We start from the raw sequence: 14,080 nt of genomic DNA, 5'->3' as shown, positions 1-14,080 counted from the left end.
AAATGGCCTCAACAGCTGGAGTTAAGTTGACCGGAAGCCAGGAGTCAGGAACTTCTTTCAGATCTCCCATGCAGGTATAGGGTCCCAAGGCTTTGGGCCATCCTCCACTGCCTTCGTAGGCCACAAGCAGGGAGCTGGAGGGGAAGTGGAGCAACCAGGACACAAACTGGCACCCATATGGGATCCAGCACTTGCAAGGCGACAATTTAGCCATTGCACTGGTAGGCAACATTTTAATCACTTTACATTGGAAAAGATGAAACAACTCTTCTTGCCAACTCTTACTAACCCAACAAATTATTTTAAAAAGTCAATCCTTTTTAAGAGACTCCAAAATAATTACTATGTATTGTTATACATAACATTATGTAATAAGGACAAAGCACTATACAGATCTATGCTAAACTTTGGAGTTCCAAATATTTTTAATGTTTGTGCATTTGTGTTTCATAGTGAAATAAAAGTATCATAACTAATCAGAAGATATTTATACAATGTATTTAAGTTCTGGCTCTGCTGTGTAGTGGCTACATAAATTGTAACCCAATGTACCATATGTAATGGTATATAGATGAATGTTTTTTATAAAATGAAGATAATTTTAGCTAGCAACTGAGTTCCCTTTGAGTTCATATAGTTAAGTGTGCCTCCTCTTTCGCTGCCTAAGCCAGATACTGTTCCAGGTACTGGAGCTATGATGTCAAGCTACAAGAGAAACAAACAACAAAAACGTCAGGTCATCAGAGAGAAGAAGCTAGTCAAGCTGACTGAGGAGATCCAACAGGAAAAGTTGATCAATTATGATGCCACCAAAGCTTAGAAAATGCAGTGTTTCCTGAAAGAGGGGGACATCAGACATGCTTAGGATGGGGTTGCCTGGGAAAGGACACGAAGGCATTTTTCAAAGCAATGAAGACATTTATGTCACAATTGGTTTTACACTGGTTTATATTTATTAAAATTCATTAAACTGAATGCAGAAAATTTATGGGTTTTATTGTATGTACATGCCCCAGTAAAACTGATCTTTATAAATGCAAGACCATAAAATGGGCAAAAGAGCAGTTCCAGATTAAAGGAAACTAAAGACATATGACAAGCACTCTATGACCTTTAAATCCTAAATTTTAAAAAATCGTTAAGAATGTTTTGGATGCAATGGGGATATCTGAATATAGACTCACTCTAAGCTCTATTGAATCAATGTCAAATATTTTTCCCCTTTTTATTTTGGTCATTTTATCCTGATTGTGATAGATTTTTTTTTCCTGGAGGAGATGCATTTTCAATAATGCATTTTCATAATGTCTAGGGTGTCTAAAGGTTATTTTCAACAATACATTTTCATAATGTCTAGGGTATCTATTCCTTACTCGCATTTTCTAGAAGGTGCATATAGACAGTTAAAACAAATGTAGAAAAATGCTTAACAACTGGGAGATTTTGGTAAGGGGGCTCCAGATACACTGTCTTCATCTTTTAACCATTCTATAGATTTGAAGTTTCTAAATATAAAGAATTGGGACACTAAATAAAACAGAGAATAGCTGTGTCAAATATTGTTGACAGATGACATGGGGCGATAATGGAGACATGATCTGAGACTGGCAATAGATTGATCACTGGGACAGTGTGATGGCTCAATTGGCTAAACCTCCACCTGTAAGTGCCAGCAGTACATGTGGACACAGCTTTGTGTCCCAGCTGTTCCACTTTCCATCCAGCTCTCTGTCTCTGGTCTGGGGAAAGCATAGGAAGATGAACCAAACCCTGGAACTTTGCAACCATGTGGGAGACCTGCAAGAAGCTTCTGGCATCTGGCTTTGGATTGGCTCAGCTCCAGCTATAGTGGCCATTTTGGAGTGAACCAATGAATGGAATATCTTTCTATCTCTCCTCTCTAAACCTGTGTTTGCACTAAAAAATTTTTTTTAAAAAGAGATTGCTCATTGATGATTATCTTACAAAATCTTCAAGTAAGACAGTAAGTAACAGGGAGTAAGTGGTTTGAAACGATCCCTAAGAGGAGAGAAAGAACAAAACCTTGCTAAGAATGGACAGAGAAAATGACCGATAAGAAAGCAGAGGCAATAAGTACACTATGTCTTTCAACTTTTCTAGGTATGGTAGCAGAGGAATCAGACTGGGTGCCACAGGAGCCCATCTACAGCTAAGGTAATATTAAGGCATTCTGTGTGTTGATGGGAGTGATCCAGGAGGAAAAAAGGCATCATTGTGGGAGCAGAGTGCCTCTGAAAACCAAGAGAGGTGCTAGATTTTTGGAGTCCAGAAAGAGAGGAATCACTTTAGATGACAGTGGTGATGACAACAATGACAATGATGGCGACACAGCAGCCAACATGGAAACAGACTGGCACTAATTATTTTTGTCTCTCTAAACCTAGCAGGAAGATATTACTGATGTTTTACAAATGAGGAAGCTGAGGCATAGAAAAGTGAATTAACTTCCCCAACAACAGATATGTAGTAAGTAATCAAGCTGAGATTTAGAAGCTGTTGTGAAGAGACTTCTATTGCAGTGTAACAAGAGAGAAGGCAGAGTTAGTGGCTGTAGAAACAGCTGGGCTGGTGGTAGTGGAAACATGAGGTAGCTCTCCTATGAGCACATCTATTTTCCCAGTGTAGCATTTGGTGAGTTCATTTGCTGAGGGGGTTGGAGATGGCATGTAGGAGATCTGAAAAGAGAAGGTAAAAAATTCTCGCTGCGGGAAGAAGGAAAGTGAATTTACCAGCAGTGATTGGCAGCACTGAATGCCCTTCTGAAGTTACTGGTCATAAATTTGAAATGAAGCTACTTGTCCTTACTAGAGGATGTTTTGTAAAGTTTTTTTTTTTTTTTTTGTTAACTGCTTGAGAACAAGCATAAAGAGGATAGTCGGGTTTAACTAGGGAGAAGTTTTTCCATTCAAGTGGCGCCTAAGGAGAAAGGAAACAGGGAGGAAGGGGTGTTTGTAAAGAGAGTGGTAATAGCATAAGGCTATGGAATTTCGGCTGGGTAAGAGGAATGTATGCCCAGTAAAAATGAGGGAAAAGGTGGGAGTTTCCAAGGCCTGGACATTTGTGAGGAAACAGTTCAAGGGTATATGCTAATGTGACAGAGTCAGTAACAGAAAGTAGGATGTTCAAGATGTTTGGAAGGGAGCACTAGTATGGATGACTAGTATGGATAAAGATTAAATTATGCCAGATATCAGTTTTCATGATCAGGTGCCCACTATGACAGCATATTCTATTATTCAAACCAGTAACAACTGATTGAGAGAATCTGTGGTTAAATCAGAAAATGTTTTGCTAGGAAAACATGCCAGCTGGCTAGCATATGAAGAAAGTTCAAAATGTTCAATGTTTTAATTCTCTGATAGACTTGGGCTTTTATTTCACAAGCAAAAAATGAGAAAAGTAAATTACACATTTTTCAAAATACTTGTACTCTGTATATATCAAAGTTATTTTTCTAATAATTTGAATTTCAAATAAACTTAAAATTTTTAATTAATAAAAAGATTAAGTTATGATCCAGAGAGATTGAGGCGGCACAAATTAAAATATTACTGAATCTAAAAAGACTGGAATACTGGATGGATTGTCCATGAAGATGCTAATGTTACACAGGGAGATGACAGAAGCAGTGGTGACATTTCGGATGACAGAAAGGAAGCCTGACATTATATTTCAATGGTGGTGGAGCGACTGAAGGAGAACGAAGCGCAGATAATCTGGAAGTAGTGGAAAACAATGCTATTATCCATGCTCCACTGGACACACAGCATTTGCAGGCTCTGAGATACATTAGGTAGGGAAGAAATATCACTCTCTAATTTAAAAAGTCTTAGTAAAGTAAGTGAGACTGCTAATAGATTGAGAATGTAGCACAGTACTTAATATATAGTATATACTCAATCAATATTTCTTGAATTTCAATCTCCACTTTGCAAATAGTTTACTATGTTTAAAATAAGAGAAAATCAGAAGGAAACTTATGTACAAAGAATCTGTAACAGATTAAAAAGGAAATGATTGTCTTAATGATAGTATTTTCCACACCCATGAAAGGCTCATCTTCAAAAATCAGTCCCCTGACCAAGATAAACAAAGTCAAATGGCATCTTATTATTTTTGGCTTAATATAAACGGAGCTCACTGTTATAAATAAAATCAGGCATTCTGTTACAGAAGAACACAATACTGAAAGAACAGACTTAAGTGAATTCTGCTTTGCTGAAGCTTAGAAACAACCTTTCTGAGGATGAGCTGACCATATGCAAACCTACTAGAGTCTAAGCAGAGAAACAAAGGTGTTCATTGGTTTAGACTGAATTTTCCTAATTCTTTGGAATATAATGCTCCATACTTTTATATCTACTGTGCTTCAGGCTGTAATATGATTATTCTGTAAATAATACTAGAGCTATGCCTTTGCTGAAGATGTCCCGCTCAATGTTATAGATTTTTTTCCACTTAAATTTGTTCTGAATGTGTCTGTAACAGAAGTAAACACCACACATATTTTTATGCTTTAACAAAGGAGTCAATTATGATATATGTCTATAAAGTTGCTTCCAAAGCATTTGTGATGAGTTGTCCATATACAGCTCACAAAATTCTATACTCATACAAGGTTATAAGGCACATAATAAATAATATGTATTTAGTCTTACAGCTAAATTGTATTCTAATTCATTTAGGATCTCCCTGTAAATCTAGTTTTTGTTTTGTAATTCTATTTGATGACGTAGGATTATCAATCAAATTGTGAACTGGTTCAACAGCAGTGTGGTTCAAAAGGCTTTTTATTGTCATCTTCTTCATACACTGTAACACTCCTAACACATAACAGAAATTTACCAACAGTTTCATTGTGCCAGATAACTAGGCTTGAGAAAGAAGGCGAACTTCCTTGTTTCAATAAGCCTAATTTGAAGTCCTAGGTAAAGCAGTTGGTAACAGCATACACTGGGCTCATTTCTAACACAGCTGGTAATGGGAGTAAGTTATTTCTCTGCTCCATGGAGAACTCAGCTGGAAGTACTTTCTTCTTCACTAAACTTTTGTAGTTCTTTCTATATTACTTATGGGATGTTCTCTCCGGAGGAGAGTGTATTTGTTTTATTTTTCCTTCTGGACTATCAGCAGGTAGTCTACGCCTTAGCATCTTTGAACAGCCTCCAAATGTTACAACATTATTTGTATTTCCTTTAATATTCATTACTAATATAATAAAATGTAGTAGTAATACACTTCAAAACTTATCCATATAATGAGTTTAACATAAAATAGGTGCCTGTTGCTTAGTCCAGAACCATACCAACATTTTGGTAACACAGGAAACTGCACTGAATTCCAGAAATCTAATTCACAAATTTTCTCTTAGAACACAAACAGGAACTTATGCTGCATACATGATTAAAAAAGGAACAAGACAGCAAGTGCGCAGAACAATCAAGATGCCAGCTGTTCCACTTCTGTGAATAGTGAAAGCTGCTTTTTTATAAAATTGTTGTTGAAAGAAATAACAAACTTTAAAAATAATATTTTGGTGAAAATGTCTCAACAATAATGTATCAATTTATATTCATACTTTTAACCAAACCAAATATTTTTAGTGTCTTAGCTAATGCAGAGGACCTTGGCTAAAAATAATCTTATGCTGTTCAAAAAACAAATTTCCACTTACCATTTATGTTTATTGCTGGTAACACAATTGACATTTTTGGTCTTGAGGTCTTGTTATGGGTGGTAGCTGGCAACAGTAGGTGATCCTAAAATGAACAAAAAACAATTTGTTAGGTGTTAACAACAAGCTGTGTCCTAGAACAGGCCAAACTTAAGTGTTTCCAAGAGGCCAACATTTCACTGGAATCATGAAAAATGACAGTTTTTATTTGAGCTTTGAGTTCATTAACCACACATTCTCTTAGACCCATTATTCATTAATGTCAGACACATTTTCTGAGTATCCTCCATTCCCAGACACCATGTGGTCTGCTTGGAATACTCCTACATTCTGATAATATGCATGCTATAGTATTAAATGAGTACTCTTTAGCTTCCATTCTAGTTCTTGCACTAAGCGACTGTACGATCTGGACAAGACTACATGTCCTTTTTGGGTCAATCTGTAAAATAACAGGAGCTAGATTAAGTCATATCATATGACTATGTAGTTCTCCATCCACTAAACAGTCATTTTCAAACTTTTTCTTATTTTTTAAGGGCAGAATTTTTTTTCACCTTCCAACAAGATTCTTATCTCAGACTATCAATATTTTCAAGAATTCTGACTGAAGCAGAGCAAAGGCCTAGGGCTCTGCCTGTTTGATCTCTCTTCCCTTTGAAGTGGTTATAGCTTTACACATTTACTTATAATCAGAAGGAACATTTCAAAGAATATATAGTCATTGCCTTTAAAAAATATATAGTTAGAAGAATTTAAAGACTTAGAAATGTAGGTCTAGCATAGTTATATAACACTGAATATGATATAGATAACTTTTTATGATCTCTATGATATATGATCTATATGAACTTTTTATGATCTGAAGTTGCTGATTTCCAGTCACACAATAACCACATACAATAAGCCAAGAAGAGTTTGGGTGCACACAAAGGAGGCATATGAGTGCATAAATTGAGTATGTACATATCTACATATCTATCTGCATATAGCAGGCATTTTAAAACTAATTATAAATGACTTATGATTTCAATATTATCTATTGTTTTCAATAGTTTTTCTTCATCCTAGAAAAAAAATCCATGAATGTCACAGAGAAAAATAGGTACCATTAATTTTTTTAAAATGAATATTGTTTACATAGTTGAGAGGGATGCACGCAGAGGTAGGTCTCCAATTAGGATTGGGAGGGTTGAAGCATGGAGGAAGATGGGTGGGACAAATGTTCAATTTTTTTCTTCTGTGTCTGCAGGGAGGTAAAGGGAGGGGGCCACTCCTTGCTGTCAGCACCCAGGGATGGAGAACAGGCATTTGATGATGCCTTAGAGACCATGGTGTGGGGAAGAATATTCCAACAGTGTTACTTGAGTGGTTTTGACAATTCTGAGACATCTTTGGCTTCATTGCACCAGGGTTGAGAAAAACTTTTCCAAGGACTATTGGCTGACCAAGTCCACCTAAGTACATCCACAGACAGGAACATGTTGCAAAGCTTGGCCTGGAGAGTGGTCCAAACTATTCTGCTTTCCCTTCTCTGATGAAGCAGTTGACATCTTCTGCTGGCCTAGATGAGCTGGTTGTCACGTTCCCTTGTGCATCTCAGCATGCTGTTCACTGCATAGGCATCAGCAACTGAAGGGACCCAGTCCCTACACAAGTACTCCAAATCCAGATTATATATATTGTTGTTTTCTCTGTAGCCAGGATTTAAGTCCAGTGTTCTAGGTTGGGAGTGCTCCAAGAAACCTCACCTAAAGTAACCTTGGAATTGATTCTTTCCTTTTTAAAACATGTATTTATTTTTATTGGAAAGTCAGATATATAGAGAGGAGGAGAGACAGACAGGAAGAAAGATCTTCCATTCGCTGATTCACTCCCCAAGTGGCCACAATGGCCAGAGCTCACCCAATTTGAAGCCAGGACCCAAAAGCCTCTTATGGGTCACCCACGTGGTTGCAGGATCCCAAGTCTTTGTGCCATCCTTGACTGCTTTCCCAGGCCACAAGCAGGGAGCTAGATAGGAAGCAGGGCTGGCAGGATTAGCATCGGTGCCCATATGGGATCCTGGCGCATGCAAGGCGAGGATTTTAGCCTCTAGGCTACCGTGCCGGGCCCCAGATTTGACTCCTGTGTGCACCAGCCAGAGCAGGATCAGGTTTAGTCTGTCACCTACACTAGTATATACACACACCAGCAGATGCAGCTGCCTGGTCAGTTTCACCCCCAGACCTGTCTCAAGTGAACTGATTGCAGCTGTAATCTAGTCCACCCCACCCCACCATAGGCCTGGGCTTCATGCATACCAGTGGAGTAGCCCAGAACGTTCTGCATCCCATTTGGTTCTCATGCACATCCATGGGTGTTGTATTATAGCCCAAAGTGACACGCTCCAAGACCCAGCCCACATGTATGCCAATGGGTGCTGCTGCCTTGACTAGTCTGGCCTGCCCCAAACACTGGCTCTCATGCTCAGAGGCAACAGCTGCAGCCTAGCAGGGGAGTACACACAGTTCCCCTACCAGGCCTGCTTCAGCAGTTGATCCCGTGTCTGCCATGGGGTACTGCAGTCTAGCCTGACCCAACTTGCACCCAGTCCTGGCACTTGCCAGCGGGTGCAGTAGCCTAGCCCAGTCTGGCCACCCCAAACTGGCCCACTCTTAGTCCCAGCTCTCCCACTCACCAGTGGAAGCAGCACCCCAGCAAGGGAAAGCAGCACCCCAGCAAGGGAATCTACCAAGTTTCCCTACCACGCCCACTCCCAGCTCTCACGAGGGGGTATAACAGCCTACATCAGCCTGGCAAAAGGTACCATGTTTTCTTGTTGCGATGTTTACCATTTCATCATTCATTCAACAAACTTACCATATGGATACATTCTTCAATAAAAAGGGATTTGGTATACCTGGAGTGATAAAAGTTCAAGACACTTAAGTTCAAAGTCAATTTGCTATAAACTGTGACTATTAGCAAAGTTAAGAAAAGAAACTAAAACACGGGAAACAAATTGAAACTTATGTACAGTACAGTACAGAACTGAGTAGGAAACAATTCCAGTAACTGCTTGTACTTTGCATAACTCAAGACAACATTCCCATGAGAACATGATTTATAAAACAGGCCTGGGAGTATGAGTGAAATCTTGTTCAAATTCCAGCAGCGCAGCTTGAGAGTTTGGGCTTTATTTTACATTCATTGTTAGACACAAAGATCACATATTTCTGAGAATAAGATAATATATTATAACCAAGAAAAAACATAGTTTGTTGATCTTCATGCTATGAAAATTATAAATGCTTAATTCCTATTATTAAAATGCTGCTTCAGAATCTCTAAATTGAATGAGAAAACAAACCAAAACACTTGAAAACCTAAAATTAAGGCTATTGCAAGAGTAAACACAGCTAGATTCCACTGGTCTTGGGTGGAGGTCAGGCTTAGACTTCATTCTGAACTATATGTTAAGATCTCAGTGCCACATCACACTGGATTTTATGAAAACAGCATCCTACCTTTTCTCTTCACTAAATTTTGCAGTAGAACATAAAAAAATGCTGTTATTCATGAAAAAAAAAAGAATCACATTCGGTACATAAATGATTACAGCAAACCAGTCTTGTCTTTGCTTATCAAATATTTGTAAATGGGGAGCAACCTACAATTTAAAGTGCTTGTTTACCAAGAAGCACAAAAACCAGAACTTCAAGGAACCAAACCTACAAATTCTAACAGAGCTTACCTACCATTAAAAATAATTACATACATTTATGAAGCTGGGTGAGTGTGGCTGCTTCATTTAATATTTGCATTGACTTTCTCAAGATAAAACTGTCTCGGAATTCAAAACAATGATTTTGAATCTCTTTTTTTGGCTTACATTCATCTTACTCTTTTTCAGATTTTGCTAGGCACATATTCTTTGGTTAACTGATCGATAAAGCTACTTTCTCGTAACTAGTCATCTTAAAAGAAATCCATTTGTGGGGTATAGTTTCCTGCATGTATTCATCTGTGCTACAGAGTATTTTTTTAAGGAAACAAATCCAGGTTTTGATTTTGTTGGGGAAACAATGCAAAAAACTCCCATTTACCTTCCAGTATATGCTTTCCTTTCTCCCTGATATTTGAATAGAAATGGGATCTATGTTATTTAGTTGGGCATGAAGCCACCAGAATAAAGACTATGTTCCCCAGCTTCCTGTTCAACCAGATGAAGCCATGTATTCTACTCAATGGGATAGAAGAAGATACATGCGACTCTTTGGGGTGGTAATTGTGAAAGGGAACCCTCCTACCACTACTTTCTCCTTCCAGACAGCTTAAAAGCAGAGTAGCCTCCTCTCACTATGAGATGTAAGCTCCAAGTTAAGGATTATGGAGCAAAAGATAGAAAGCGGGGGGGGGGGTGGTGGTGGTGGTGGTGGTGGTGATCTTGATGATTAAGGAGCTCACACATTAAAACAGAAATAAAATTCTATTTTTTTTAACATCACTACTTAATCTACTGTCACTCAAAGCCTAAAAATAACCCTAACCATTTAAGCATTTATTTGCCCAAGAGAAATCTAAGTAAAAGTCAAAGATATCAGGGTCCGCTATGACTATTTTTTATAATATGAAAAAAATATGTTTATTATTTAGCTTCTTGATATATGCTTCCCACCACAGTTTCGCTGGAAATTATGTGATGAACTGAGAGTGCAGTTTGTGTAACAAAGTCACATGAAACTCTAAATAGTGGATGTAGAACCAAAGAAAAGGCAAAGATGCCATATCAAAAATTGTCATATGAATGCACATTTGTAAAATTAAATGAAACAGAGATACATAAACATCTTTTTAAAACAATACTTTGCAGACTGGCAATGAAGGTGAGGCTGCCACCTGAGATACCAGCATCCCATATGGGCACTGGTTTGAGCCCTAGTTGTTCCACCTCCAGTATAGCTCCCTGCTAATGCCTTGGGGAAATCGGTGGAAGATAGTTCAAGTGCTTGTATCCCATGCCACAGTCACAGCAGACCAGAACGAAGCTTCAGCTCCTGGCTTTCCCTAACCCAGCCTCGGCCACTGCACTCATCTTTCTCTCTTTCAAATACATAAATAAATCTTTAAAGAATTCTTTGCTTTAATCAGTCTTACTAATTAATAGATTATCTGGAAGTTCCTATTTTATTAGACAAGACAGCTTCTCCTGCATTAGCAAACTGGCATGAAGCTGGAGCTCTTTATCTGTGATAGAAAGGAATGCATTTACTATCTAATGATGTCTCCTGGCAATGAAGCAAACTTGATTTGCAACAGGCAGCACTTGTGACACTCAGCAGCTTTCACTTGGATAGACATGGATCTCTATTAATAAAAATTTTTTTTGTATGCCAGGCCAACAGTAACAACAATGGTCTCTTAACATTTTCTGACTGGCTCACATCCACTGGATTCCAGAGGGGTTTGACTTTCTAATGCAGAAAAACCATTAGAGCTAGATCGAATTAAAATACTTCTGTCCTATTTCAAATTTGGGGCTGAGTTAAAAACATTTCTAAGCAGACTAAACTTTGAACTCAAAAGTCATGTATGCATGTAGGTAGCACAAGGCAGGAAGGAAACAGAGGGAGATATTTTAGTTGACTCTTACACATCAATATTCTGCAACTTTGTGGAAGGAGAGATAAGATGTTTCTGAAGTTCACGTTAGGAAAGGTTGATGGTGAAAAGCAAATTACAAAATGATAGAAAAAATGGTCCTTACACTTATTTTACTGCTCTTAAGATTTAAAGCTCAACCTGCATAATCTGACTTCGCTGCTGCAGTAGGCAAATTTTCTCTGAGGATCTTGGATTAGCAAAACAGTCAAACTGAACACTTGCTCTCCCTGGAAGCTGAGCTTTACTGCCAGTTTCAAGGTATGATGGCAGATAGATCTAGTCCATAATCTAGCAGAGTTCTCTTTTCATATCATACAAGGTTTACTTTCTAGAACTTTGTACAGTTTTCTTCATTATCATCAAAATTGGAACAGTAAGTTCTCAGGAGTAAGTGCATTAATGAGATACATTATAGGAAATAAGTGGGAAATGTGTTTTTGTTATTTGGTCAAGTATTCTGCTAGAAGGAATTTGATTCAAATTTCAGGCAGTAACAGCTTTAAAGGCAAATTAAAGTATAACAATCTTAAATTCTGTAGTAAGCTCATATCCTTTAGGAAGTAATCTATTTGTCAAAAGAAGAGGGGTTCAGAATCAGCATGGGACAGCAGTAACAGGTCCTTCTATACTGTTCTTAGCCAAGAATACATATCAGAATCACTTAAAAAACTTCATAATAGAAACACTAGATTCCCTAATTCTCCTAAAAGCATGCTGATATGTTAAGTACGAGGTAGAAAAAGTTTCATGTTTTAAAAATATATCCTCATGGTTCTGATGCAGGTAGTTCTAGGACTTGCTTTCCCACACTGGCCAGCATGCAAATGTAGAAAGTAGACTACAGACTTGAGGTAGGCTGCCTGGTACTGGACTCGGCCCCTACCATCTCACTTCTAGCCTAGTGGTCAAGACCAAGCTTCTTCATCTCTCAGTGCCCTCACTCTCCTGTCAGTAAAAGAGGGACAGTAACAACACCTACTGCATAGATCGTTAATAAAAACGAAACAAGCCACTTTCTAAAAATTCTTAAAACAGTGGCTGACATGTAGGAGATTCTCTTAGTTTAATGACTAAAAAAAAAAAAAAAAGAAAAGAAAAGAAAAGAAAAAAGAAAAAAATACCAAGAAGCTTTTGGTCAGGGAAGTCATTGAAGAAATGTAATCAGTAGCATTAATATGAACACTAAACAGGAAGTACAGATGTGTCTAGGTTTATTCTCCTCAACCTCACAGCTGGAAGGCACCATTCCGCCAGAGACAGGCATCAGGACTGATCCCTGATTACTCATTACACCTTTGTCTATATTTCTGAGGAAGTGGTCTTTCCACCAGCCACTTGTTGAATTCTTTATTTAGTTCAGGATTAAGCTTGTGATTGTAAAGTAAACTGAGAGCATGTCATTGAAAAAAAAATTAGAATAAAAATAGGGAAGGAAGGAAAGTTGGAAGTATTATTACATTCTTAAAACTACCTATATGAAACACATGAAATGTGTTCCACTTAAAGAAAGTTCAGAAGGAAAATTTAAAAATTAGAGAAGCAAAAAAGAAGAAAAAGTTCTGTGTAATTTGCTCTCTAAACTTTATATACTCTTTTCATCATGATATCCCACTATTACTTTTGAAGAATACTAGTATTAATCAAAAAAAGAAGAAACCATCAAATTCTACTTTCTATTTGAAGGACAACAGAGACAAAAATAAGCAAAAACATTCAAAGTGTCTACTTTATCCCTCTTTTTTCTGGGGAGATTTAGTTTTTAAACTGTTGGCAGCCCTTGTGTGTAACAGAGGCAAGGTAACGTGGTGGAGAGGGGAGCAGGAAGAAGTTAAACTGGTTGATACTTCGAAAAGTAGGAGTAATCAGGGGAAATGGTGGCGAGGTTGGAAGAAAGGGAAAAGGATGGGCAGGGAGAGCCAGAGAGAGACTGCAGCAGTGTGTGGGAGCCTGAGGCTAGAGGAAGTTGGGAGAAGCAGAAATCCTATTTGCTGCCCACAGTTTGATCTAATATTCCCTTTGCAGTCTCTTCAAGAGAATTCATTAAAGGCCTACATTACTTATCAAGTATTCTGAGGCACTGGATTTGTATTTCTTTTGGATATGTTACCATGTCTAAATCAGTCTTAAAAAATGAAGGCAAAAAGTTCATTTTTATTTGAATTACACAGATAAGGGGTCTTTTCCTCTGTGGAGACATCATCATGGTTCTTTGGCAGGGATGCAGTTTTTAAAATAAAATTAAATTGTAGTGCCCCTCCCCTAAACTTTTCACAGACCTAGTTATTTGAAGAATCTGGGCAGCCATTGTGTGTCTGACGTATCCCTTCTTCTGCCCTCCCCTCCAATGTCCTGTTATCCCGTCTAGATCTCCCAGTGTGTCAGTTAGCTCCACTGAGGCCCACAGCACTTCCTTCCTCCCAGTCTGTCCTTCTGCTTGTGGTATATGTCGTTCTCCAAAGGGCTGATAACTCCTAACATCTGTCCATCCCTAGGAATGTGCTTTCACTTCTGATTTTAGTAGCGCTGTCTCCCTTTGCTTCTTGTGCTTTGACCAGATGCTGTTATGAATCCTAATGTGGGTTACAGGGGTCCAGAAAAAATCTGAGGAGTAAGGAAGAAAGTATCTACAACTACAGGAACCCAAAGGGGTAGGAACATAATTTCTCTCGTTTCTGGCAGGTAGGGAACATGACCTAAGTTTTGCTAATCAGATACTCCCTTAAAATTTAAAATCTCAGA

At 38.2% G+C, this 14,080-nt stretch overlaps 1 protein-coding gene across 1 annotated transcript in view; it reads right to left on the bottom strand.

Moving 5' to 3' along the window:
- Positions 1-5,657: 5,657 nt before the first annotated feature.
- ATF6 (activating transcription factor 6) overlaps positions 5,658-14,080 on the bottom strand; it is a 148,849-nt gene continuing 140,426 nt past the window's right edge. Inside the window, exon 16 of the mRNA XM_058656206.1 lies at positions 5,658-5,780. Within this exon, the coding sequence (XP_058512189.1) occupies positions 5,673-5,780 (108 nt within the window). The 3' untranslated portion in view covers positions 5,658-5,672. The remainder of the gene's footprint in view (positions 5,781-14,080) is intronic.

The sequence above is a fragment of the Ochotona princeps genome, chromosome 2, assembly GCF_030435755.1.
Source record: "Ochotona princeps isolate mOchPri1 chromosome 2, mOchPri1.hap1, whole genome shotgun sequence".
Classification (NCBI taxonomy): domain Eukaryota; kingdom Metazoa; phylum Chordata; class Mammalia; order Lagomorpha; family Ochotonidae; genus Ochotona; species Ochotona princeps.
Note: the sequence above shows the minus strand (reverse complement) of the source record. Positions and strands in the feature narration are given on the sequence as shown.